Source organism: Microcebus murinus, chromosome 10, assembly GCF_040939455.1.
Source record: "Microcebus murinus isolate Inina chromosome 10, M.murinus_Inina_mat1.0, whole genome shotgun sequence".
Classification (NCBI taxonomy): domain Eukaryota; kingdom Metazoa; phylum Chordata; class Mammalia; order Primates; family Cheirogaleidae; genus Microcebus; species Microcebus murinus.
Genome location: NC_134113.1, coordinates 46,411,192 through 46,437,166, shown reverse-complemented (window position 1 = coordinate 46,437,166; position 25,975 = coordinate 46,411,192). Strand labels below are relative to the sequence as shown.

Sequence of the window (25,975 nt, the reverse complement as noted above, 5' to 3'; positions counted from 1 at the left end):
AGGGAGGGGTGAGCATTTAAGGAAGGGTCTCTGGATGAGAGGGCATTCACCGAGGGCAGAATGAAAGCTGTGAGCCAGGGCTCTTCTCTGGGTTGAGCCATCACTTGGCATAGGTCATTAATTTAAAGATACCTTTTCTCTTTGATCTCAAATACTTTTACTCATTTTCTTAATAATAAGGCTTTCCTCCTGATAACTTCACCACCAAAAGCCAAATTGATTTGCAGAGATGATTTATCAACCACTGAGGATATTCAGAGCGTGCCATTGGCTCTGAAGCTGGTTCTAAAACATTTTCAGATAAATTTTGAGCCGAAATTAAGTTGAGATATATGTCAACATCATTGGAATAATTTCATAACCTCCCTCCCAAGATAACTTTGAAGGAAACAGGTTTGTAAGTTATGATGTTTTTAGAAAAATCAGCCACATTACTTAATAACCATTCTTAATGTAATAAGAATACAAAAAGGCTGTGCCTCTTTTTAGAGAGGCGCAGTCCACTGCTTTTCTTTTTTAAAAAAGTGAAGATTGAGACAGAATAATCTCTGTAATCATGACAAGTTGAATTTGGCTTAGTTTCTTTCAGATTCAGTGTCTGAAAGAAATTAGAGTAACAGTTTGATATGTGGAAATATTAGGGACTTTGGGGGCTTTAGAGGTCAGATAAGCATTTGGGGGCTTTACCACTTACTAGCTCTTTGATCTTTGAAAAGTTACTGAGCTTCTCTGAACCTTTGTTTTCTAATCTGCACAATGGGATTAATATTATATTACAGACCTCTTAATGAGCAGTACAGATTAATTTACATGGAGCTCAAATCTAGTAGGAATTGAATAAATATGAGCTCATGCCTATCTTCCTCTCTCCAATCCCTTCATCCTTTTATCTTTTACCACAGATGTCAAACCCCATGAAATCTAGTCATTTAGCTTAAAATACATATGTTTTCATGCTTTCCTCTCTGATTTTTTAAAATTTAATATTTAGGAAAACATGTTAGTGCATTGCATGAAATAGCAATGCCAGAGTTAGGGCTAGAGAAAGACAACATACTTGAGGTTGTCTACAGGTGGATTTCATTCTCCATCTTAAATATAAGGCCAGAAAGCATCAAGAGATGTTAAGAATCTAGGAAGATGGAAGTTTTGGCTTTGATAAGTTGAAAAATACACAATGAAAAGATCTTATATAGAATATTTGATCAAGTAAATCAGTTTGGTCCTCCACCCAGAAATGATATATTTTTGATTAAAAATTGAAACACTGTTATAAATTTTAAAAACCCACCGAAAGTATGACTTATGAAAATTAATGATCGTAACTTGAAATGAATCATGGACTAGTAAATGTGTTCATAACTGGTCTACATTAGCTACAATGCATCTGTCTTGCTCTAAACTCCGGATCATGAATTCACCCCTTAAGGCACTTATCATTATCTACCTTGATAAGCACCATTTACTGTGTAAGGCAAGGACCGTGTCTAATTTATCTACCAGTTCATGCAGAGTCCTGGCGTTGATAGTAAATTGCAGTTGATGGTAACTAGAAAGATGAGGGTACAGGGAGAGGTTAAGTCACTTGCCTGCTCTTGCTAATTTTGGATGTTGTTAATGGGGGCAGTTATGCCCCTGAACTTGCTTTAGTGATGTCATGATGGGTACCTGAGGTGATTATTTAAGGGAGAGCTTAATATAGATTAAGGTCTGTTTTCAGCCCTATTAGAAGACAAGAAAAAGAACTCCTGAGCAGAGCTTACACCCCATGACAATAGTGCCTCCTTGTGATTCACATTTTTGAATAATATTGTCACTGTTTTGATTTATGATTTATTATATTTGGGCACTTAGCTGAGAAGGGAGTGCTCCTAGTTTGCTATTGGCACACATAACTAGAGTATTCAAACTTAAGAATATGATTTGATGTTTATTTATGACTCAAGATTCATAAACAATTATGCATTATTGAACATTTATATCTTTTGGCTCTTTAGAGTTGCTCTCCATTTTTGATACATGTTAATAGAAAGTGAAATAAAAACAGTTGCATTTGAAGAGCTACATCTGTTTCATACATGAGTTATTTGGAGTTTGGAAAGCTATTCTGATCAAATAAATAAATCTTCATACAGACAGGTGGCTTACTTGAATACTTATAACTTATTTTCAGATTCCCTTTGGGAAATCTTACATTTGGCTCTAATCTCTGCTTTATCTGCCAAGGATAAACTGAGAATGGGAAGCTTCAATTAGAATTTATGGGGCTTGCCATGAAGAAATTTAGGAAGTGTCTAATACCTTTATTCAAAAAGGTTATAACAGAATAAAACTTATAACAGGATGTAAATATTAATAGATTGTCTTAAAAGGATGCATGTAGTTAAAATGCTTTGTTGACTTAGTATCAGGGAATAGAAATTTTTCTCAGTCCCCTTTTTGGGCATTATTTTCTTCCTATTCCACAGCAAATTTGCAAAATAAAGTGTAAGTCAGGTGGTAGTGTAAGTCAATGTTTTCTTTTTTCTCTTTATTTTTTAAACTTAAGATTTAACAAAAAGTAAGTACCTAGTTTGCCTAATTGAAATTTGCTCTCCATATCTATCTGTTGCATGACTATCTAAATTGGAGGCATTTGTTAAAAAAAAAAAAATTACCATAGTGAGTAGCAGTTCATTCCTTTCCAGGCATAATAAAAGCATTTGCTCATGTGACATAAACAGAAAATCTTGAAGTGAATGAATGCATGCCTTTTGATGGTAGGATGAGCTTTAAGATTTCTAAATGGTAAAGTAAAATTGAGCTGTAGAATCCAGTTATAACATATAGTAAGTGCCTGAAAACAAAACATTTCATTAATTCAAAGTTTAGGAAATTTAGACAACAGAAAAGAATTTTGAGCCTCTAAGTTTTCTGTGAAAAATTATGTAAAAAGTTTATAAGGAAAATTTAAAATGTGAACATATAAACAAAGCAGGAGAATTATGTATCAAATTCATAGTGTAAAACTTCTCAGATACTTTGTAGGCAATGATATTCAGTGATATCCATCATTGTTTCATGCCATTTGTATAGGATTATGCACATTACTATATAACATGATACTTTAATAATATGAACATAGCTTATAAAATAATTTTGACATATTTACATTTAGATTCTCAATGAAGAAGGGCTCCAAAATGCTAGAAGATAACACAGGGACTAAGACAACTTTTGTAAATAATGTGAAGCTTTTAACAAATGTAGTCAAGTATTTGTACATGTCATATCTCAGGAAAGGGAGCTAGCAGCTGTTGAGTGCATGCCTTGTGCGGGCACTATACACACATCATCTTGGGGTGTGTATCGTCACCCTGTTTTATAAATGAGGACATTTGTAACATGCAATATAGTTAGTAAGAACATGCGTTGAGGTCAGATATGGCCTGAGTCTTCTCTTTGCTGTTCATAGCTTTGTGGGCAATTTGGGATAAGTTATTGAACTGGGATTGCAAAAGAATATATTGGTTAATAGGCAGGGCTTGGGAGTAAAATTCTCAATTAAGTTCTAGTTGTACCAGTTAGCAGTTCTTTGATCTCTGAAAACCTCATCTGCAAACAGAAATGATAACACTTGCCCTGTATACTTCATTGTGAGAGTAAAACAATGATATATATAAAGAAGTTAACATGGTTTGTGGAATATAGTCAATGCTGAATAATGTCATTGATGAAGATAACACTGGGGTGGTGGTGATGGTGGGGGTGGTAGGGCAGAGCTCCTGTAGAAAGCAAGACATGTTTAGTTCCAGAGTTCACGCTTTTTCCCAATGTCTCTGATCCTGGAAAAGATCGGACAGAATGGTATGGAAATGTGCCTTGAATCAAAAGCAGTTGTTTTTGAAGTAGAAAAATTCTTTCCACAAATGTACAAGTTATGGACTGTTCTAGGGGGATAGGAATTAGAATGGAGAACCCCAAATGCATGGAAATTAGAGTCTACCAAGGGAGATAAGAAAGCAAATAAATCCACAACTCAACTGATAGTAAGTGCTATGAAGAAAAAACAGTCTAAGTGGACAGACTTAACTGACAGGTGTGAGGGAAAGATAACTCTAGTTGCTGAAGCAGCTGGGTGAATGAGGGTTTTATTTAGGGAAAAGGGGAATGCTAAAGAAGTGAATTGCCGAGGAATCAAGAATACCTTCTTGGCCAGTACAGTCTGAGATGCCAGTTGTATATTTAGATGCAGATGTGAATTAAGGAGTTGGATTGTGAATTTGGAGCTTAGAAGAGAGGTCGGCATGACAGTGTTAATTTGGGAGTCATGAGATTGAAGGAGATCCATTGGGAATGCATATATGGGGAGAAGAAGAGGGATCTAGGCCCTAGGGCATTCCAAAGTTTCAAGGTCAGGAAGAGAAGCTGAATTCATCAAAGGAGATTGACTGAGCAGAAGCCACAGTGATATTAGAAGTAAAGACCAGGAGAAAGTGAAGCAGGCTTCACTGTTGGAAGCCAGTGAAGGAAGTGTTTCAAGAAGGAAGGAGAAAGCCACTGTGCAAGTGTTGCTCTTAGTTTGAGGTAAGATGGCAGAGCCTTCATTAGGGATGTCCCTCAAAGTGGGGGGTAGGTTAGAGACCTTGACAAAAACAATTTTAGTGGATTGGTAGAGACGCAAACCTGCTTAGAATGGGGTTAAGGGGAGAACAGGAAGAAGGAACTGGAGATAAAAGGTGTAGAGACTTCTAAGTAGATTTGCTGTAAACTAGGACATTAAAATTAGATAAGAACTGGAGAGTGTGGGTTTAAAAATAGTTGATCTTTTAGTTTTATTTTATTATGGGTGATAACTATATCAAGATAATATGCTGATGGGAAAGATCCAGTAGATAAGGTTAACTGACATTGGGGTAGACAGATGGATAATTATTACAGGCACAGTGTTCTCCACAGACGCAAAGGAATGGGATCCATCCACATCAAAAGTTGAAAGGTTGACCTTTTAACATTTGAGATGGCAGAGAATGAGTCAAGATACAGAGAGGTTGCAGATTTGGTGGGAAGATGAATTATTTCTCTTCTAATTGTCTCTTTTTTCTATGTGAAATAAGAACCAAGGTCATTAGCAAGTGCAGAGTAATGGATGAGTCATGTTAATTAACTATCATCTTCATAAACTGTGTTCTTGAGCAGCAGGCTTTAGGGAGATGTATTTCCCGACAGGACGGCTTTGCTTTGTGGACTGCGTTCTCTGTCCTACTTTGGCCATAGTGCTGTTCTTGTGTTCCTGCCACGTGATTCTTATTGAGCAATGAGGTGTGAACGAAAGGTCCCCAGTGAAGAGCCTACTCTGTATCTTCAGCTTGTCACTGTCAACTCTGAAAGTGGTATGTTTTATCAGATGATATCCTAGGAAATAAAGTACTATGGTCAATTTTTATACATATATAATATTTTTATTTTGTCTTACAGACATTTATATTGCTCCAAACCCCTATTATAAATTATACTGATTGTGGGTCAGAGGTGATGAGAGGAACTGCACTGTGAATTTGCTCCGTCATAAAGAAACTATAGTGTAGAACAGTTGTCCCCAGCCTTTTTGGCACTCGGGACCGGGTTCATGGAAGGCAATTTTTCCACAGGCCCAGGAGGACAGGGGACAGGGGATGGTTTGGGGATGATTCAAGTGTGTTACATTTATTGTGCACTTTATTATTATTATATTGTAATATATAATGAAATATACAACCCTCTTTGCTAATGATAATCTGTATTTGCAGCTGCTCCCCAGCACTAGCATCACCGCCTCAGCTCCACCTCAGATCATCAGGCATGATATTCTCACAAGGAGTGTGCAACCTAGATCCCTCTCCTGCATGGTTTACAATAGGGTTCCTGCTCCTATGAGAATCTAATGCCCCTGTTGATCTGACAGGAAGTGGAGCTCAGGTATGCAAGCCACAGCATATACAGATTAAGTCTGACTCGCTGGCCGACTGCTCACCTCCTGCTGTGCGGCCCAGTTCCTAACAGGCCACAGACCGGTACCTGTCTGCAGCCCAGGAATTGGGAACTGCAGGTGTAGATCCTTTCACCCACCCAGTGATGCTGATATGACCCAAGCCAATTCTGAAATGATAGAAATAGCTTATGAGTAATATAATTCTTATACCCTGTGACAAAGATGGTAGCATTTAAAATTATATATTAATGTTAGACCTTAGAAATAGATGTTTGTTAGCTGAAAAACTTCTAAAAGAAATATTTTATATAAACTAAATTATCTTTTAATTCAGTTTAGTAATCATTCATTGAGCACTTACAGAAGCTACACTGAGGGAACAAGCATATGGATAATTTTGAGTGGTTTAATTAATTTGGTTTTGAATTTTTTGAGTACCTACTGCTGTTCTACATTGTTTGCTTGTTTGGTTATATCTTGTCTTATTCTCTGATTGATTTTACGAAGCTTAAAGTAGATATATTCAAAAATATAAATAAAAGTAAATTGTAAAAAAATAGGGATTAAAATAAAAACATAATGGTATGGGAAATTAAAAATAGAAGAGAAAATCAACACCAGGGGAAGAACTAAAATGTAGATTTATATTATTGACCATAAAGGCATAAACACTTAGTAAAGATTTGCTGCATATTTGATTCTGAGCCTCCTGTCAGCTATAATGGGAAGGAAAATGCAATTAGTTACATGATTCTTATTGTTCACAGGAAGAAAATCCCTCAAGGGAAAATATACTTTCACTAGCCACTGTATAGTTTCTTATAGTCTTCATATAGGGCATACCCAGTGAGTAGTGAAAAGTGTTGGTAGCAAATATAATAATATGACTTATAAAGTTATTTCTTGAAGCATCAGGATCCTCATGTTATATTTACTTTAGTGATCAAGAAAAAGATTAAGTTTGGAGGTAAAAATTGTGTGTGTGTGTGTATTTTTTTTAATTAAAAATTTTAATTTGAGAAGTAAAAGAGATTGGCTGGGGTAGAATTCCCTTAGGACTTGGGGTGAAACCTTGGAGAATGCTTACATTAAGGGTAACAGAAGAACAGAACCCAGCAAAGATCACTGAAATGGCACGGAGAAATAAAATTCTGTAGTATCAGAAAAGACAAAGGATAAGAGTGTGTAAAAAAGAGTTGGCCAATGGTAGGTCTACTTTCTGTGTAGAATGGGTAGTTCAAGCAGGCCTACCTTTGATCAAGCAATCTTACTAGTGGGTATTTACCCAAGAAGTCATGTTATCAAAAAGACACCTGCACTCGAATGTTTATTGCAGCACAATTCACAATTGCAAAGATGTGGAATCAACCCAAATGCCCATCAGTTCATGAGTGAGTTAACAAAATGTGGTATATGTAAACCATGGAGTACTACTCAGCCATAAAAAGAACGAATGAATGCCTGGTGCAACAATTCGGTTGGAACCAGAGACCATTATCCTAAGTGAAGTATCTAAAGAATAGAAAAACAAATACCACATGTAATCACTTATTAAACTGGAACTAACCGATGACTGCACAGAGGGAAATAAAATTCAGTGGAAATCAGGCAAGGGGAGAGAGGAGGAAGAGTGGATGGGCAAAAACCTACCTAACAGGTACAATGAACTATCCGGGTGATGGGCACACTTATAGCCCTGACTCAAGCATTACAAAAATGACCCATGTAACCCAAAAATGTGTGCCCCAGTAATATTTTGAAATTAAAAAAATAAAGTATTTTTTAAAAAAAGAATTGACCAGTAGTATGAAATGTGAAGAGATCACAGAGAATGACCACTTCACTATTGGTATTAGCAATTAGAGTTTTAATGAATGATCTTTTAAAGAGCTGTTGTGATAGAGTGGGAGGGGGGCGGGCTTAGAAAGTATGTGTAGACTTCTTCTTTCAAAAACTGTAGAGGTGATAGAACTGTAGGTTGGTAGATTTGGGATAGAGGGGTTGATGGGGAATAATGATGTACAGGACCCCAGAGGAGGAGGGAGACATATGATGGACAATGTGGATGAAGGCTCAGAGAGGTAAGAGTCTCTCCTTTCACTGTGCTTAAAGGCACAGACAGCCAGATAAAGGTGCTGAGATCCTTTGTGTTGGAAGGGAGGCAAGTTACAGGAATTTGCCTCAGATGGTTTCTGAAGTGATCCAAAATTTTGAGGTAATTTGCAGAGTGAGATGAAATAATGAGTGGAGAGAGAATCTATTTAAGCCATGACTCTAGGTCAAAATACCATTCTTAGATCTTTTTGAGGTTATGTAGATGTCATTCTCTGGTTTTAAATATGTCAGTTCCTTGTTTCATTAGGAATAATTTAGCTTGCCTTGCTCCTTTACAACCATTGCACTCCCACAGATGTATTTCCTTCTCTTCTCCTTCCCTCCTTTCATTAAAAGACCAAATGGATATGTATCAATAAAGGGAAAGGGCTTTATACCAATAGGCTAAATAGAATATTTATGAATAGTACTTTTTAGAAAAGTGCTAGAGAAATGGCTCTTCATTATTTTCCTAAAACATTTATAGTAACTTGATGAATAATGAATGGGAATAATTTATAATAGCCACATACTTCACTCGAACGGAACACTTGTTTATACTCCCACATAGCAGTTACATCATGGTTATATTTTACATAAGGAACCATATATTTTTAATGTGTTTGTTGCTAAAATAGTTTTGTTCAATAGAGTCATAGAATCTTGGTGTTTTAAGGGGTCTCAGAAGACAGGATGTTTTACAGTATCCCTGAGAGGCAGTCAGCTAGACATTGCTTCTCTTCAGTCTAAACTGTATGTTCCAGTGATCCTGAGTCATACTAGAATATAGCCTAAATAAGCCATGAAGAAGTTGAATAGCAAGATTAGAATCATTTCTACGTCTCTGATAATGAATATAACGCTAGACTTTTTATAGATGTATAACTGAGTTTTGATCAATGAAAATATATAGAAATGAGCTTTATTTTACAATTGAATTTTGTAGTACAGTGGGCAGATTGCATTTTTAAAAGACAAAATAAGATTTAGCATTCAGAAAAAGTAGCTGTATGAAAGCATTTCTAAGTAGAAACTCAAATTTCAGTCAGTATTTTAAATAGACACATCCTGACTCCCTTCACAGATTGCCACTGACCATATGGTAACTGCAGACATGCCTCAAAATAAAACAGCCATATGTAGATTTTCAAATACTGACCTCATCCCTAGAGAGCCATATTTATCTAGAAGAGCATCTCAAATCATATCAAGTAAAATTATGGTTTGTGTCATGTTGGAAGATTAGAAGAATCTGCCTAATGAAAAACAATCATAAGTTAAAAACAAAAATGCCAAGGAAATAAGGTTAGATACCCATAGACATTTAAGAGCAAAGGCATCTGGGGAAGTGTCTTTCGAATTCTCCTTGCCCAGTCCTCAAACACAGTAGGATAACACATAAAAGCAGCATTAGAAGCTATCCTGTGCTATGGCCATCAAAATGGATTTAGTGGAAATGCTTAAGGGATGATCAATAAGAGAGCTTAGCATGCGGATCTGTTCTCAGACTAGCAGTCCCTGAATGCAAATATTTCTGTCTGCTGGATGTGCTAATCAGATACCAGTACTATTTTTTCTGATTCCTACCGTACAGTTTCTAGAGTGGGACATAGTGAAACTTACTTCTCCCATTTCCTACTGTTAATTGTTCTCTATTGATATTCTGCCAACCATTTTTCAGAATATTTAGCTTTGTAGGTATGTGTGAATTAAAAAACATTGGAAGAAGGAACAGAATTGTAGCAGTTTGGAACAAATATATTTATATCTTCATGATACCTCATTTCTCTTATCAAAATAGGAGTGGGGAAGAAGTCAGGAAAGGGGACTTCAGGAAGCGAAAGTCTGCAAGTAATAAGATTTTGTAATGGTGATTATTATAAAAACTCTTCCCCTCTGTCTCTCTGCCCCCCTCTTTCCGTCTTGCCCCCTTTCCCCCTTCCCCATATATATAAAACATACATAGACACATACACACACTTCTTTCTCTCTGTATACACACGGAGACACTTTTCTCTCTCTCTCAATATCTATATACATACACATACGTATACATACACGTCTATTATATATTTAGATATACACACACCTATGTCTGCGTGGGTGTATATATGGAAGAACACTGGAGATTTTAACAACCTCACTGTGGATAGGCAAGCCCTCTATCCCATAAGGTGTTGTCTTATCCTAGCAGATCTCTCATATCCTTAAATCTAGGCACTCAGGGATTTGCCATGTGCCTGAAATTAATACTATTAATGACTCCTAAATGTTCTTTAAAAGCTTTAGTTTTCTTTTGCATTCCTTTTGATGTAGTGGTATTCTATTTTTTTTTTTTTTTACAGTGATGAATTGTGTTTCAGGGTTAGTGCTGTATCACAGGTTTGTCTTCAAATCAAATACAATTGTAATCCTGAAGGAAATGACCCTCACAGGCCAAGAACTCTGAAAATTGCACTGTACCATAAAAGGTCACTGAAATTTCTGAACTGATCTTTATAATGCATGAGTCAAACCTAAATGTTGTCTTTTACAAAGCAGAGGCCCTCTCTAGTGTGTATTGCTGGATATATAAGTAGAAATTTGTGAAAATTTATTTTGGAAACCATACTTTTTTGTTTCTTGGTGGGTAAATTAGAAAATCACTTTATCCTGAGCCAGATTTATAAGGAGTTTTTAAAAATAATTTGAACCTATTCTCTACAATAGAAACGATCACTTCTTTACAGAAATCCAACTGCATTTTAATGTTAAAACTTATGTACCAGCTTGTTATGTCCATAAACTTTTCAATATTGATTTGTTTTAGGTATTGATCTGATGAGGGGGTGTTTAGTTAACCAACTGCTTTAGGCCATAAAATGTTTCAAAGAAAAGAAAATAAAAGTGTTGTTTTGGTATTATGCTGCTCTTAACACATCCTTCTGGAATAAATGAGGCTATATTTATGCTAGTTAACTGAAGTTTTTCCTGTTATTTAAGTTGTATTTGATTTGGGAAATATTATGATTATATTTTGTCATTTGTATGTGAACATTTTATTAGAGATTGTTTTCTTTTGAAAATCTGTAAAATAAGATATTATTTTAAATGGCTAAATGGCTTTTCTAATAATTTTTTTTTCCCTGTGGAAGTCAGGTTTTGATTTATACTTACAGTATAGATCAGCCTTTCCTCTAAGGTCCTCAGAGGTGGCTGGCATCCTTTACTAACTAAAATCATGTTCCACAGCCTCTCAGCTTCAGTGGAAAGAGCTTAATTGCCAAAATAGCCAGTGTGTAAGTCAGCCCTAAAAAGAGAGCCTTGTTTTATTTATATCCTATGATATAGGATATTTTGGGATTGCCACTGTAAGCGAAATACATTCTAAAATCCAGCATTCACATTGTGACCTCCAGGGTCCTGTGCACCAACCCTCTTATACTTAGTGGCCAGGTGTATGTGTGGGTCTCCCTTGTGGGCTGTGTCTGTTATGTTCATGGCATGATAGAGATATTTTTTAATCTCTTGTGTCCCAGCATAGCTAAACAAATGGAAGATACTGTTATTGCCCTTTTCCTTTTTCCACAGCATGTACATTCTGCCATCAGTATTTGTACTTCTTTTAAATATTCCTCTTCTCTAAATATTTTAAAAGTTGTGCCTTTATTAAGTGAAAAATGGAAGTATTGGAAAATCCATACTTTGAATCAGCTCATCCATGAACCCAATGCTCTACTTCCTGCCACATTTTAGAGAACTTAGCACTACCCTTTTTATAGAACATCTTTACCTCTTACTCTGCATTAAATGACTAACACTGTTATTTTTTAATATGTAGGAGACCATGTTTTTTCTTTTCTTTTTTTGTGGTGGAGGTAATAGAAGAGTGGGAAAAGAGAGTTGGGGGCGGGACAAGAACTAATTTGAAACTAGTGCATACGTCTATTGCCTCATATATTCAGTTCATTTTTATATATAGCTCCTGGATATTTTTGCAATAATTATGATTTTTTCTGAGAGTCATGCATGCTGACAGAAAATGTAGTCAGCATTTTTAAGGTGTTGTATTTCAAGGTACAGTATATGTTTGCAGCAAGCATACTTCTGGAATTCGGTGGGACAATTGCAATTTTTGTGCTTTGTTCTTAGATATTGTTCCCCACCATAAGATTGTAGTCCATCTAATTCAGGTTGATTTTTTTATCTTTTTGGTATCTTTATTCATAACTATTACATGTAAAGCCAAATACAGCATGAATCATGGTTAGGTTTTCACATTAATTCTCAATAGTATTTAATAGTATTCTGTGTAGGAGTATTCTATTAACTACAAAGGAAATTGTAAGAATCCATTTATTTTTATGTTAATGAAGCTGTTTGAATTATTTTATAAAATCTTAAAGATGAAGGCTATTTGTTTCCAGCAATTTATTGAATGTTTTCAATATGCAATTTATTGAAGAGTTTTAATTTAAAACTTTTCAATTGTATTCAGCTATGGGGAAATTCTATTAGAGAGCTAATAGATGAAATGATAGCATCAGTATTTGAGTTACAGTGGGATATGCTTCATGTTCATTACCAACTTTAATTGTCAAAACACACTTATGATATAGAGGTCATCACAGACCAGGCACGGTGGCTCACACCTATAATCCTAGCACTCTGAGAGGCCAAAGCAGGAGGATCGCTCGAGGTCAGGAGTTTGAGACCAGCCTGACCAAGAGTGAGACCCTGTCTCTACTAAAAATAGAAAGAAATTAGCCAGACTAAAAATATATAGAAAAAAAATTAGCTGGGCATGGTGGTGCATGCCTGTGATCCCAGCTACTCCGGAGGCTGAGGCAGAAAGATTGTTTAACCCCAGGAGTTTGAGGTTGCTGTGAGCTAGGCTGATGCAATGGCACTCTAACCTGGGCAACAGAGTGAGCCTCTGTCTCTATAAAAAAGAAAAAAGAAAGAAAGAAATAGAGGTCATCACATATGAAGCACACAGAGCTCAGAAAGCCCAGCATCACACAGCTACTAAATAGCTGAGATGGATTCAAACCTGAGTTTCTGTGATTTGGAGATTGGACTATTCTGCATTTCTTATGGTTGTGTAGCCTTTAACAGATTCAAGTCTCATATATTCTTATTTCCTAGCATATAATATTTATTGAAAAATTGGGTAACTGAAAAAATTGATTATATCACTAAGAATGATAGTTTATTGTGAAAATACTGTCACTCTGTCCTTTCATTTAAAAGTTTCTTTGTAGATAGATAATATTAAGGTTAAAAATATAGTTGTTGTAAAAGAAAATTATTAGTTTGAGAAAATGATGCCTCCTTTTTCTCAAGAAAGGTGTTCTAGTACAGCAATTCTTAATATTTTTTTCCTCAGTAGCATACCACACTTTCATGGCTGTTGTGAAGTTTGAAATTCCTTCATCTGAGGATTTCTAGGGGATGCGTTTTATATGTGCTTAATTTATGTAGATACCTTTGACAAAGGAAGTATTTTAGAATTTAGAAAGAACTCTTGATAGTAACACACACAAAAAAAGGTTTTGAAAACAGTACTTTAGTAGTATTAAGCCCTATCATCATCTCCTCTTATAAGTAAAGTCTTTACTTTAGCAACCTGGAATAATAATGACTAGATTAACACAGCCATTGCATACAGTCCCTAATGTACCATGATCAGCATACAAGCACGCATCTATAGACAACTGGCCCATCACAACATCTTGGCAAATTGATTGCCTTGGAGGATTTCAGAAAGTATTGGCATAAATGCCAGACTGTGAAGGAATGATTGAACAACATGGGGTTGAATTTATCAATAGCAGCAGTCCATTCTTCCAAACAGAACATGTGCCAAGCACCAGCTTGTAATCACAAACATCATCTGCTGCATATTAAAGAGGAAAACAGCATGGGTGTGTTCAGGATCTTAGTGGTAGTTTATAATTAATTGCAACATTGTTTAGCAACTTGGAGTGCACTCAGATTGTTTCAGCCGTGAGTTCTCATATTTGTTCTGGTGTTTCTCCCTCTTCCCCTTCCTTCCTTATTTTCTTCTTCATATTCATTTAAGCATATATTTGTTAAATGTCTTCTGTTTGCATGATCCTGGACTTAAGTACAATGGGAAGTAAAATGATAGAACAGACAAAACCTGAACCATGCACCCAACATAATCCAGCAGGGAGGTCATAATCCAGTGTGGAAGATAGATCAGGTACCTAGTTCCACAAAACAAATCAGCCAGGAGTGAGAGCATAGGCAGGATCCAGTTACCCAAAATTGGAAGAATAGAACCCCAAGCAGAAGGAACATTATAAGAAAAATATATACATATTAGGCTTCTTTGGGTAAAACAAATGATGTAAAGATTGCTGAAGCGTTACATATTGCAGGGGACATAGAGAAATAAATCTCGAAAGGTCAGCTGGGGCAGGAGCATCCCCTTCATGAAATAGGCCCTGATGGGTCTGTTATCAAAGGTTTTGAACAGATAAGTAAAATGGTCTTTAGCAGATAAGGTGGCAGCAATGTGGGGAGAGGGGGGATGAATTAAATCCTGTAGAGACTGGAGATGTAAAGACCACATATGAGGCTTGTTATTGAATACATGACATGTGCCCAGAACTTATTATCTCTAATCTCTAATGGATACTACCACTACAAAATCCATTTTACTCAAGAGGAGATGGAGGCTTAGAGAGGTTGAATCTCACAGTGGCTAAGTTGTGAGGCTGGGGTTTCAACACTGGTCTGTGCAAACACTTCCTGTGGCCATGCACAGTGTCATTGAGGAGACGGATGAGAGCCCAGCCCAGGCAGTGGAGAGGTGGGGAGGCAGGGAAGGGGTAGGTACAAGATAAGAGAAATCTTTCTGATGTTTTATAGAAAGAAGTTAGGCCCACATACATTCATTATAATTCAAACTTGACCATGTATTATTAATAGCTGTGGGAAGTAGGAATAGAGAATGAATAGTCAAAAGCTATATTTCTTGAGCTCCTTTAAAATTAGAAAACACAGGGTAAAGAACAAGTTTGCGGGGAGAAACATGGACTTCCGTTGCATATGTACTTGATCTGGCATGCCCTTTGTGGATCTTTCCTTATGCCTTAATCTCATTGTGCTATTCACATACAGAGGCTCTGTTAGAGCGATTACGCCACTGTGGTATAGCTGGTTTTATGTCTGTGGTGACTTCCTCCCCATCCCAACATCATGAGCTCCTTGTGGGCAGAGACTCCTTACAGTTCTGTATCTAGTACAGAGGAGGCTCAGGGTAGGGGCCTCAGGGGTATGATAAAAGGGGGTAGGTGGTTCTCAGTCAGAGAGATGGGAAAAAAGGCAGGAGAGGTCAGTGGAAGTCCAAGGAGGAGGAATGTTTAAAATGGATATTGTGGGAACAGGATTGAGAGCCAATTGGAGATGAGTGAAAGGCTCCCTGGGCAACTCGGAGGGCCTGACTACTCACAGACACACCAAATGTGTCATGAAACCAGTGAGACTGGTTTTTCTAACTGTTGTCAAGCAATGCTCAACTCCCTGGCTGTGGGAAGTGAGAAAGGGGCAGAGTGAAAGGAGGGGTTTGAAATAGCTAGATCTGGAATTGAGGCTGGGTAGCGTGGCAGGTGGGGCCATGAAAAAGACAAAGAAAAAGGAGTTGAGGGATGGAAGTGATGCTGAACAGAGTATGTTTATTCCTGCAGTTTGAACATGTGCCAGTTTTGTGTTCTGTTACACTGTTTGTAAATTGGTGATTTTTTTTGTGCTCAGAAAAATCAGCTTACTTAAGTATATGTATAAAATTACTTGACATTTGTGACATGAGTAAGAAGTAGGGGTCGAGTTCTAGTTCTATGTGCGTATTTATTTCTGACCTTGAGAGAGTTGTCTAATCCCTCTGTGCCTAGTTTCCTCATTTCTGAGACGGGATAGCAACACCTGCTCTTCCTTCCTTGATAGGACTCTTACGGTGATAAATGGTTCATAAGGCATGAAGAGCTGTTGAAATGTTAGAGACTCCACTGGGATTTGAGCAGATGCTTAATACTCTTGGTGATTGTGTGAGAGCAGCCTCCTCTGGCTGTCTTCCGGGGGGACTATGGTGTTGGGAGACCTTGCTGTGCCTGATCGTAGCCCAACCATAGGGCCCTAAATGGGGGAGTGCGGAGAGCAATATTTGAAGCTGAGCAGTGATTATCTTGCTCCCAGCGAGGCCCCTGCTTTCTCCACGGAGGCATCTTTACTTTGTCAGCAGTGAGGAAACCACCTACAGTTTGCATCTTGTAATTCATTAGTCACAAAGTGTTCTACTTTTTCCTTCTCAACTTTTCTTTAATACATGGTAAAATCCATAAATAAGTAAGATGAAAAGAAAGGGAAGAGTAAGAGCAAGGGAAATCTTGAAGAAATGTTAAGGGTCCTGCATCCTTGGCTGCTCTCGCTCGGTGGTCTCAGCAGGCTTTGTCCAATCCAGTTTAATCAAATATTATTACTTCTAATTAGTTGCCCCTTCGTGCCCTTATTTAAGTGAAAGTCATGGTCTTTGGATATCTGAACTTTTTCCTTACTATCCAGTTCACCATGTCAGCCCTCCTGGCATCCAATGTCTCTTTATTGGTAAAGCTTTTTGTTGTTGTTGTTTAGCAGCTCTATGGAGGTGCAGTTTATATACATAAAGGCACACAGTTAAATTGTATAATTTGATAAATTTTGACATAATGTGAACGCAGTGAAACCATTGCCACAGTCAAGAGAGTCCACATATTCCTGTCTCCTCAAAACTTTCCTCGGTGCCCCTTTGTAATTCCTCCACAGGCAACCACTGGTCTGCATCTGTCAAATGTTTGGATTTGGAGATTAATTTGGGGTAAGGATTTTAACAAATTCAGTACTTTTTTTTTTTTTTTTTTTTGAGACAGAGTCTCACTCTGTTACCCTGGCTACAGTGCCATGGCATCAGCGTAGCTCACAGCAACCTCAAAAGTCCTGTGCTCAAGCAATCCTTCTGCCTCAGGCTCCCCAAATTCAGTACTTTTAATAAATAGCTTGTAGGGCTGGCCACTTAGGCTATCTATTTTTTTCTTGAGTGAGCTTTGGAAGAGCCCATCTTTTAGGGAATTTGTCTACTGGGTTTAAAATGTTGAATTTAATGGCATAGTGTTGTTCATGATGTTCTTTTATTGTTTTAAATCTGTATTGAGTTCATCTCTCTCATTCCTGATATGGGCCATTTGTGTCTTTTCTCACATTTTCCTGATCAGTCTATCAGTTTCCTATGGCTGCTGTAATAAATCATCACAAACCAGGTAACTTAATGGAAATTCTGAGTTCTGGTGGCCAGGTGTTGGCAAGCCCATACTTCCTTTAGAGTTTCTAGGGGACAGTCTGTTTCTTGCTTTTTCCAACTTATGCTGGTAGCTAGCATTCCTTGGCTTGTGGCTGCATCTGCATTTTGTCTAATGTCTGCATTTACCTTCTTTTCTTTTGTCTGGAATCTCCCTTTGCCTCCCTCTGATAGGGATACATGTGATTGCATTTGGGCTAACCTGGATAATCCATGATAGTATTCCTCTCTCAAAATGTTTCACTTAATTACATCCACAAGGTCCATTTTTGCCATCAACAATAACACTCACAGGTGTAAGGGATTAGGACGTGCATATCTTTTGAGGCCATTATTCAGCCTACCACAGTTTGGCTTGAAGCTTATTAATTTTTTGGTTTTATTGATTTTTTTTCCAACTATCATTTTTTCCCCATGGATTTCCATTTGGCCATGTGCTTACTTTGGGTTTCATTTGTCTGCCTTTTTCTGATTTCTTAAGGTTGAAGCTGAGGTTATTGCTATACATTTTCATCTACTTTAACTCCATTCTACAAACTTTTATATGCTATATTTTTATATTCTTTCAGTTTCATATTCTTTTTAATCCCCATTATTTCATTGATCCATATAAATTTGTTTTTAGTTTCTAATTTTGAAGGTGTTTTCCAGTTATCTTTCAGTTATTGATTTCTATATTAATTTCATTATGGTCAGAGAATATTCGTTATATTGTTAGGTAGATAATTAGGATCTCCGGCTCTCCTTGGGACAAAGGTTCCCTCTTTTGGTGCTGTTTTGAGCAATACTTTCACCTGGGAAGAAGGACAAGGGTGCACTCCATTTTGGTGTTGCCCTACCCTTAGTCCTATCCCAAGCAACGGCTGTACCTGAGGAAGGAGGGAATGCTTTCTCAATCTAGGAATTCCCCAGCCCAGGCATAATAAGATTCAGAAAGTGACCTAGAGTAAATTTCCTAAGGGTAGTTAATATGCCATTAGCTTGAATCTGCATTGCTGTTTACCCCCACCCACCCACCCAGGTGGGCTTTCTTAGAGGGAGCCCTATATACAGATGGCATTTTGAGGACACTGTTAATCATCTGATAACATCCCATACCTCCCAAGAGCCCTCCTCCAGACTCGGCTAATAAAAGGAAACAATCCAAGGAGTAGGAAGTGTGTGGGTCAGTGAGTGAGTGAGTGAGTTGGGCAGACCCAAGGGCAGACTCCCACTCTGACATCTTTTGGTGCCAAAACCTGGCATTCTGACAAGATGGCATGAATTATGTGAATTCTTTTAAATTAATTGAGACTGGTTTTAGAGCTCAGAATGTAACCATACCTATACTCTTTAAGAATGTGCAGCCTGGTCTTCGGTGGAGTTTTGTTTAAATGTCAATTATTAGGTCAAGTTTGTTTATAGTGTTGTTTAAGTCTTCTATATCCTTGTTGATTTTCAGCCTCTTGTTCTATCAGCTATTGAGAAAGGGCTGATGAAATATTGGAGTATAACTGAATTTTTGTATTTCCCTTTGCATTTGTATCAGTTTTTGTTTCATATATTTTGAAACTATTAGTAAGTGCATAGCCATTTAGGATTGTTATATTCTCTTGATGAATTTATTCCTTTATCATTAGAGATTATATTTTCCTGCCTTTGTGTATGCCTGGTCATTTTTTTATTGTATGCCAGACATTATAAATTTTGTTTTATTGTTGAGCTTTGTTCTGTGATGTTATTCAATACTTTGGCAGCAGTTGGGTCTTGCTTTGAAGCCGTTTCAGATGGTACTCAAGCAGTGTTTAGTCTAGGACTAAATTTTTACCATTACTAAGGTAGATACCTTTTGAATACTCTTTCCTTAAAATCCATGTTTTTCACTCTGGTTGGTAGGAACAGGCACTGTTTCCAGCCCTGTAGGAGCTTCTGAGATTGATTTCTCTAATCCTTTCCTGTGGCTCTTTTCCCTGCCTTGGGTTGTTTCCTCACACACATCCACTGATCAGTACTTGACTGAGTACTCAAGGGGGACCCTGAAGATCTCTAGAGTTCTCCTTCCTTCTCTCTCTGAATCTCTCTCCTCCCTGGTCCTGTGCCCTGTGAATTCTAACCCCCTTGGCATGCCTGCATTCTGAGCTGCTCCTTTTCAACTCAAGGAGACCACCAAAGTCCGCCTGGTTTCCCCTCCCTGTGCTGCAGCCTGGAAACTTTTTTGAGGCATTCAGTTGGGACAGTGGTAGGGTTCACCTCTATTTTTTTCTTGAATCTCAGGGATGACTCTTCTTTATTACCTGTTGTCTACAATCATGAGAACTATTAATATTATTTCATGCATTTTTGTATGGCTTTTTGTTTGTTTCATGCGAGAAGGTAAAGCTGGTTACCGTAACTCCACCTTAGCTGGAAATGGAAGTCAAGAGCTGGGATTTTACACCAACGAGGGTCTAGTGCATTTTTAGTCAAACTCGGAGCCTTCTGCAGGCTCGGCTCACAGCTAGTCTGTCCACAGGAATGGCTGCACTTGTGGGACTGTCTTTTTCATCCCTGCTACCAGAGGCCCTGCCAACCTGGACATCTTTGTGCAAGTTACTTAGCAACTTGATACAGTATGACGTGTTCAGAATAAAGGAAAAGATGAACCCATTTTAATTTCTTGAATCTGTGGCTTTATTATGTGTTATGTTTGGGTTCCTTTATTTCTAATCTATGTTAGTTGGTTAGAGGTTAGTTTTTATTATGTAGGAATTTTTGTGTTTCAAACACATTTAAAAGAAAAGTGTGAAATGTTTGTATAAAGAAAATATTTTTAATTATAAAAGCAAACGAAACGTAAGTAGAGCATGACAGTTTAAATTTTCACTTATGAACATTCAGCCAATTAATATGTTTGATTTTTTTTTTCCTTCTGCCTCATAGCTTCTGTGACATAAAGACGAATGATAGTCTTTATTTGTTAAGTCAGTTGTACTGCCTAATAAGGGTAGGTTTATGATTTTAATGAAAGGAAATTCTTTAATTTTGTTTATGCATAATCAGACATGCAGCTGCTATGACCAAAATTTATCCGTTAAAAAATAAACTCCAATCTAATAGAGGAACTCCCATTGTTTATTTTTAACAGGAAGTCCAAACCAAGAGAAAATACAAAATCCAGATTTTAAAAATACTAGGAAATAAATATGGGATGTTTATGTGATAGTTTCTCTTAATATTAAGGCAGGTCAAACTTTGGTCCTAATTTGTCATAATTTTCTCTTTGTGTTTCTGCCCTGCAAAACCATTATTACCTAACCTGTCCATCAGCTCATGAAATGGTTTATTACAGAAAGTAGATATAGCTATCCAAAGATTATAATAGATATCTTGCAGCAGGAAAGGCCAATTTCTCATCTTTGGAGGTCACAAAAAGCTGACAAAAGGGTTTTGGGGTTTTTGTTTTGTTTTGTTGTCATTTAAAAAGTTTTCCATGGTATACAAGGTAAATGATATTTTATTTGAAAGTTTTGAGTTATGGAAAAAGGTAATGCATTGCTTATTTTGTGGCTCACACCTCATAGATATCTGTATTTGCAGATGAGCCTGGCCATCTTTTAGGCAGCTGATCCAGATGCATTTTAACACTGTCACCATAGAGCTCTCAAAATCCACCCATTTCACACAGCCTTTTTGGTATATTAGGATTTAATACTGCTTTCCTTGAATCTAATGCAATTTGACATTTATAATACCCTCAGCCTGCTTTCTAAATGGGTTGTCACTGCATTTAGCTTTGAATGGCCATCAACACTTCTCTAAATTAATCTGTATCCTGTCTTGCCATTTAGAGACAAAATTGTTTGCAGTAAATCAAGTTTTATGATTGCAATCACACCCATGCAGAGATCGGATAGTCTAACCCCTATAATGTTCATTTGTAATTAATGCCCTGGCTTGACATTCCATATTAACTTTTATTGCTGAGGCAACAACATATTTTATTCCATTTCTACAAACTGGAATATTGGATTTCCAGAAGATTCCTGAAATATACTTTCTTGGATTTTAATTTGCTTGACTTGGTTTAGGATTCATTAACAAAACATGGCCTCCAGGAAAAATGGCTCTTAGTGTCCCCATGATCCCAGACCATCTCTTCTAACAGCAGGAATACCATAAGTCCTGGGAGTCAACTCCAACCCCATGAGGACCATAGAGAATGCCTCTTAAAGCTGAGGTGACACCTAACTGAACACTTAGGAAAATAGAAAGGGCCCTTTAGTAATTATGCCCAGACAACAGGCATCGATAAGGTTTGTCATCTATAAGGCCTCAGTAGTTTAGATTGACAGCTTCCTAGAGCTGATCTAGAGTTCTGACAAAGACCAAGGGATCTGGCCTATTTTTTGAAAGCCCATTTATATTTTAAAATGATCATTGAATGCCTCTTATGGAACTGTACAAAATTTAGAAATACATATATGCAGACACACCCTTATATAAAATAGACATTTTTTTATTACCTTTTTGGTAACTTGTTAATATATATCATAGCTGTAACCAAGTCTGATATTGTGCCCAAATTCCTTAACTTTAGTCAAATATATTGGAATGAATTTTGTTCCTTGTTTAATTGTTTTTGATAATTGCTATTCTTTTGGTTGATTAAAGCAGTCTTGCCAGTGACTTTGTACTCCTACATGGATGAATTTTAAATAATATTTAATTGCCAAGAAAATAGAATAACAAAGAGAGTGATTAATAAATGCAGCTTGTAGGGATTTAAGGAAGAATAATTTGACAGTTTCAGTTGTATATAGGTCTTCCTGGAACTCATAGATTACTTAAACTTGAATTCTCTCTTGTTCCTTTTACACTTTAAAAAATACACGAAGTCTGTCTTAAAATTAATATATTGTACCCAGATTTCTGTTAAAGTATTATTTGTTCTATTTTAAAATACCCAGTCATGTTGATTTCATGGAGACTTGGGGAAATTTATCCTAATGGGAATAATTACTATGAGAGCTAAAAATAATAGATGTGTCCTTTTTTTTTTTCTTTCTTCTTTTAAAATAAAGCCGGACCTGTGATCTGCAGAATGCTGAGTTATCCCCCAACTCGCCGCGCTTTAATTGTGGGTTGTGGCCTACAAATGTTCCAACAGCTCTCAGGCATTAACACCATCATGTATGTATTTCTTTCTGGCTTTTTACTGAAAGGATTGTGAAAGGATTATTTTACCTGAAAAAAAAAAAGAATAGGACTCAGTGATTTGTTGTTATTAAATGTATAGGATTCTCCTTTTGGGAGATACTAACTTTATGAATTTTTTTAAATCCTATAATTTGTAACTAGAAAGAGGTGATTTGTTTGTTGTATTATTGGCTTTATTTTATATAATTTCTCTTTTATGCCATCTAGAACTTCCTTATGTTCTGAGCTAATATATCATTATCCTAAACCATTTCTTGATGCTGGTTAGAAAGTAAAACAATAGGAAATCACCTGGAATTGCCAGTGAGTATAGGCACACAGATAACTAGTTCATTTCCTTTTGGGGCAGTCTGTTACAATGCAATGCGACAGGGATGTTAGTAGAAGTATGTTTATTACAACCAGAGTACAGTAAAGGGGAGATGGAGTGGAGAAGAGAAGTGGGAAAGACAGAAAAGTTCCATGTTTTCTAGTTTTCATAGTAATGCCCAAAGTTGTGTGTATAGTGGGGTTGAAGTGAGGTGAAGAGTATGGATTCTACTGTGTTTCATGCCTTCAGTATTAAACTCATTTTTGAGGGCCTGTTGTAATGAGAGTGAAGTTTCTTAACAAATCCTCATTTAATCTACTGCATCTTTGGGACTTAGTTTTTATTCTTAAATTATTTTAACCAAATTACTCTTCTATAGTTATCACTAAATAAGTTACTACATTCAAGTAATTTTAAAGGAAAATATCCAGATTCTCTAATACAAATGGTTTACCAGGGAAATTTTAAAGTAGACCTGGGCCTAGGCCTCAGGGGTATATAGACTGGTGGAGGAAACACACATTAAATAAAGTCAATGATAAATATAGGACTTCAAATTCTGATAAGGGCTATACAGGACTGTTCCGTTTCTCCAGAGTAGACTTTTAAGATTCTAAATAATAGAATGCTGTTTAGAGAAGATCATGAGTTTTCCTAGAATTTGTCGACTATTAGATGAAAAGTTGCTAGATCTTAGAAGTCCCCCCCACTCCTACCTGTTGGTTAAAATTATTCATTAAAATAATAGAAATTATGTAAAATTAAAATTTCTTTGGTAAACCACTTGTGTTTGAGATTCTGGATATTTTCCTTTAAAATTACTTGGATGTGATGATTTATTTAGTGATAATTAGAGAGGAGTAATTTGTTAAAATAATTTTTAAGAATTAAAACTAAGTCCCAAAGACCTATTAGATTAGGTGAAATTTGTTAAGAAACTTCACTCTCAATATAACCACACCCTTCGTGGATTTGGCTTTAATCATAATCCCTGTTAGAATGTAACTTCCTAGACTACATTTTTAATATTTTGGCTTCTCCCTTCCTCTACATTGACTTTATTAATGTTTCCTTCACCTTTATCAACTCTGTTAAGGCCCATCTCTGTTCATATAATTCCAAGCATGTCTGTCTGGTTTTTTCCTCTGGACTTGGCACATCGTGACCCTGTTCTGAGATGTGTCCACCCTCCTTGGGTGTGGTGATGATCTAGAAATGCAACAACATTAGGACCAAGCTTTCAAATGACGCCATGCTGCAGCAGTAGCCCTATGTGAATATTTTAGTTGATCAACCTACTGTAAGATGGGTTCTATTTCTGAAAATATTTTTTGTTCTACATTTTTCTAAGCATTTAAACTTGACAAGTGTGAAAGCATGGAAGAGGAAGGATTTTTGTTGTACTTCTTGTGTTCCTGTAAAACAGGGATCACAAATCTAGCCGCCTCTCTAATTGATAGGAGGTGGCTGAGGCCAGTGTGTTCCTGGTTGAAATGACTGTCATAATCCGTTTGTGACATCTAGTATAAATTGTGCTGATTTAGGCTTTCAGATTTTGAAAAAGCATCCATTCCTTTAAAGCCTGAGTGCTTTCACAGAGATTAAGTGATATAAGGGTCCTCCTGGTCCCTAAGATTTGTGATAGTCATTAATGTCCTTTGCTTATCACAAACTGTACATGATATATAGGAAGTGTTGTCATAGAGCTTTTGCTTGCATTTGAGTATTAATCCTGGAAATCAGGAAGAATAAAATAAAGTAAATGATGGTTGAACTTAGACTGTGCCTACATGATTCAAAACAGCTAGTAAACTCCCTGAAAAAATTAATATGGTGTTCATGTCTAGAGGTTAGACGGTTAGACACTTAATACAATATCTATGCTGTGTAACTATTGTTTATTCATGGTACATCATTTGAGACATTCATATTTTAAGCTTATAAAACTTAGTGTAAGTCAGTGTCATTATGACATACTACACTGCTATTTATTATCTGGATAGAAAATGACTAATCTGGGATGCTCATGTAATGTGTTTTTCTCCTGCTCTCTCTAGTCTATATTTATGTGTGTGTATATGTGTGTGTCTTTTTCCAGTCTTCTTAGGATTCAGTAAGTACTATCATAAATTTTGTTACTAATCATCTTTTAACCAAAGCCTAAGAATTGATTTTTTGTGGGTTTTAGTAGAAAATATTGTTTTTTGCTTATTTTTAAAATGTTACTTTATTCAGAATTTCTTTTTTATAGATATCTCATTATCTATAACATATTTGTGTATTTAAAATTTTACTCTTTCTTTTCAGCTTCTTCCCTTTTACATGGCTCTTCTATATTCTAACCCAATTGTAATAGCGTGTAGAAGTTGAAATTGCTTTTACAAATTCCATCTTTCACCCCAAAGTCTGTGTGAATTGAAATAGGTATTTTGAATTCTATTTCTCACCAATAAAAGTTTATAGAAAGATCATATGGAAAATATTAAAAGACCTCATCCTCACAGTTGTATTATGTAATCTTACCATGTTTAGTTTTTTCTCTTTGCTCTCAAAGGATCCTTTATCTCCATCCCCTTGACCTATTTAATATCCTATCTCAGTCAAGGAAATAGATTCTCTTCTTGAAATATTTAATTTTCTTTTCCTGTGCTATATATATATATATGTGTATACATGTCAAAGTATCTTTTATTTGTATGACAAATCATGTTTCTTTATATGCTAACCCATATCATTCTATGCCCTACTGAAGAGAGAACTTGCAAGTTCTTACAAACATTTCATATTTCGTACATTACATTTAACTTTTAAATGAGCTGGTTTTCTAATATGACTCTGATCACTTAATAATTTCAGCGTGCAACTGAATTAGTTATTCTCCTGCGTTCGCAGGAGAAAGAATAAAGCAAATGGAGAGCTAGCTTTCCTAATATAAAGGTGTTTGTATTATTGCATTATAGCTCACAAAATATTTTGACATGCGCCAAAACAAAGAAGAGGAGTGATAGATGAAGATCATGATGATTAATGTAAAGAAAACTCTGTACTGCTGCATTCAGAAGTTTACAAAAAAAAAAAAAAAGAAAAGAAAACTCTGAAGAAATTCTCA

General features: G+C 36.4%; 1 protein-coding gene across 1 annotated transcript in view; it reads left to right on the top strand.

The window, feature by feature from the left end:
- Window positions 1-25,975, top strand: part of SLC2A13 (solute carrier family 2 member 13) — a 343,690-nt gene that overhangs the window by 143,839 nt on the left and 173,876 nt on the right. Inside the window, exon 4 of the mRNA XM_012788702.2 lies at window positions 22,421-22,529. Coding sequence (XP_012644156.2) covers window positions 22,421-22,529 — 109 coding nt within the window. The remainder of the gene's footprint in view (window positions 1-22,420; window positions 22,530-25,975) is intronic.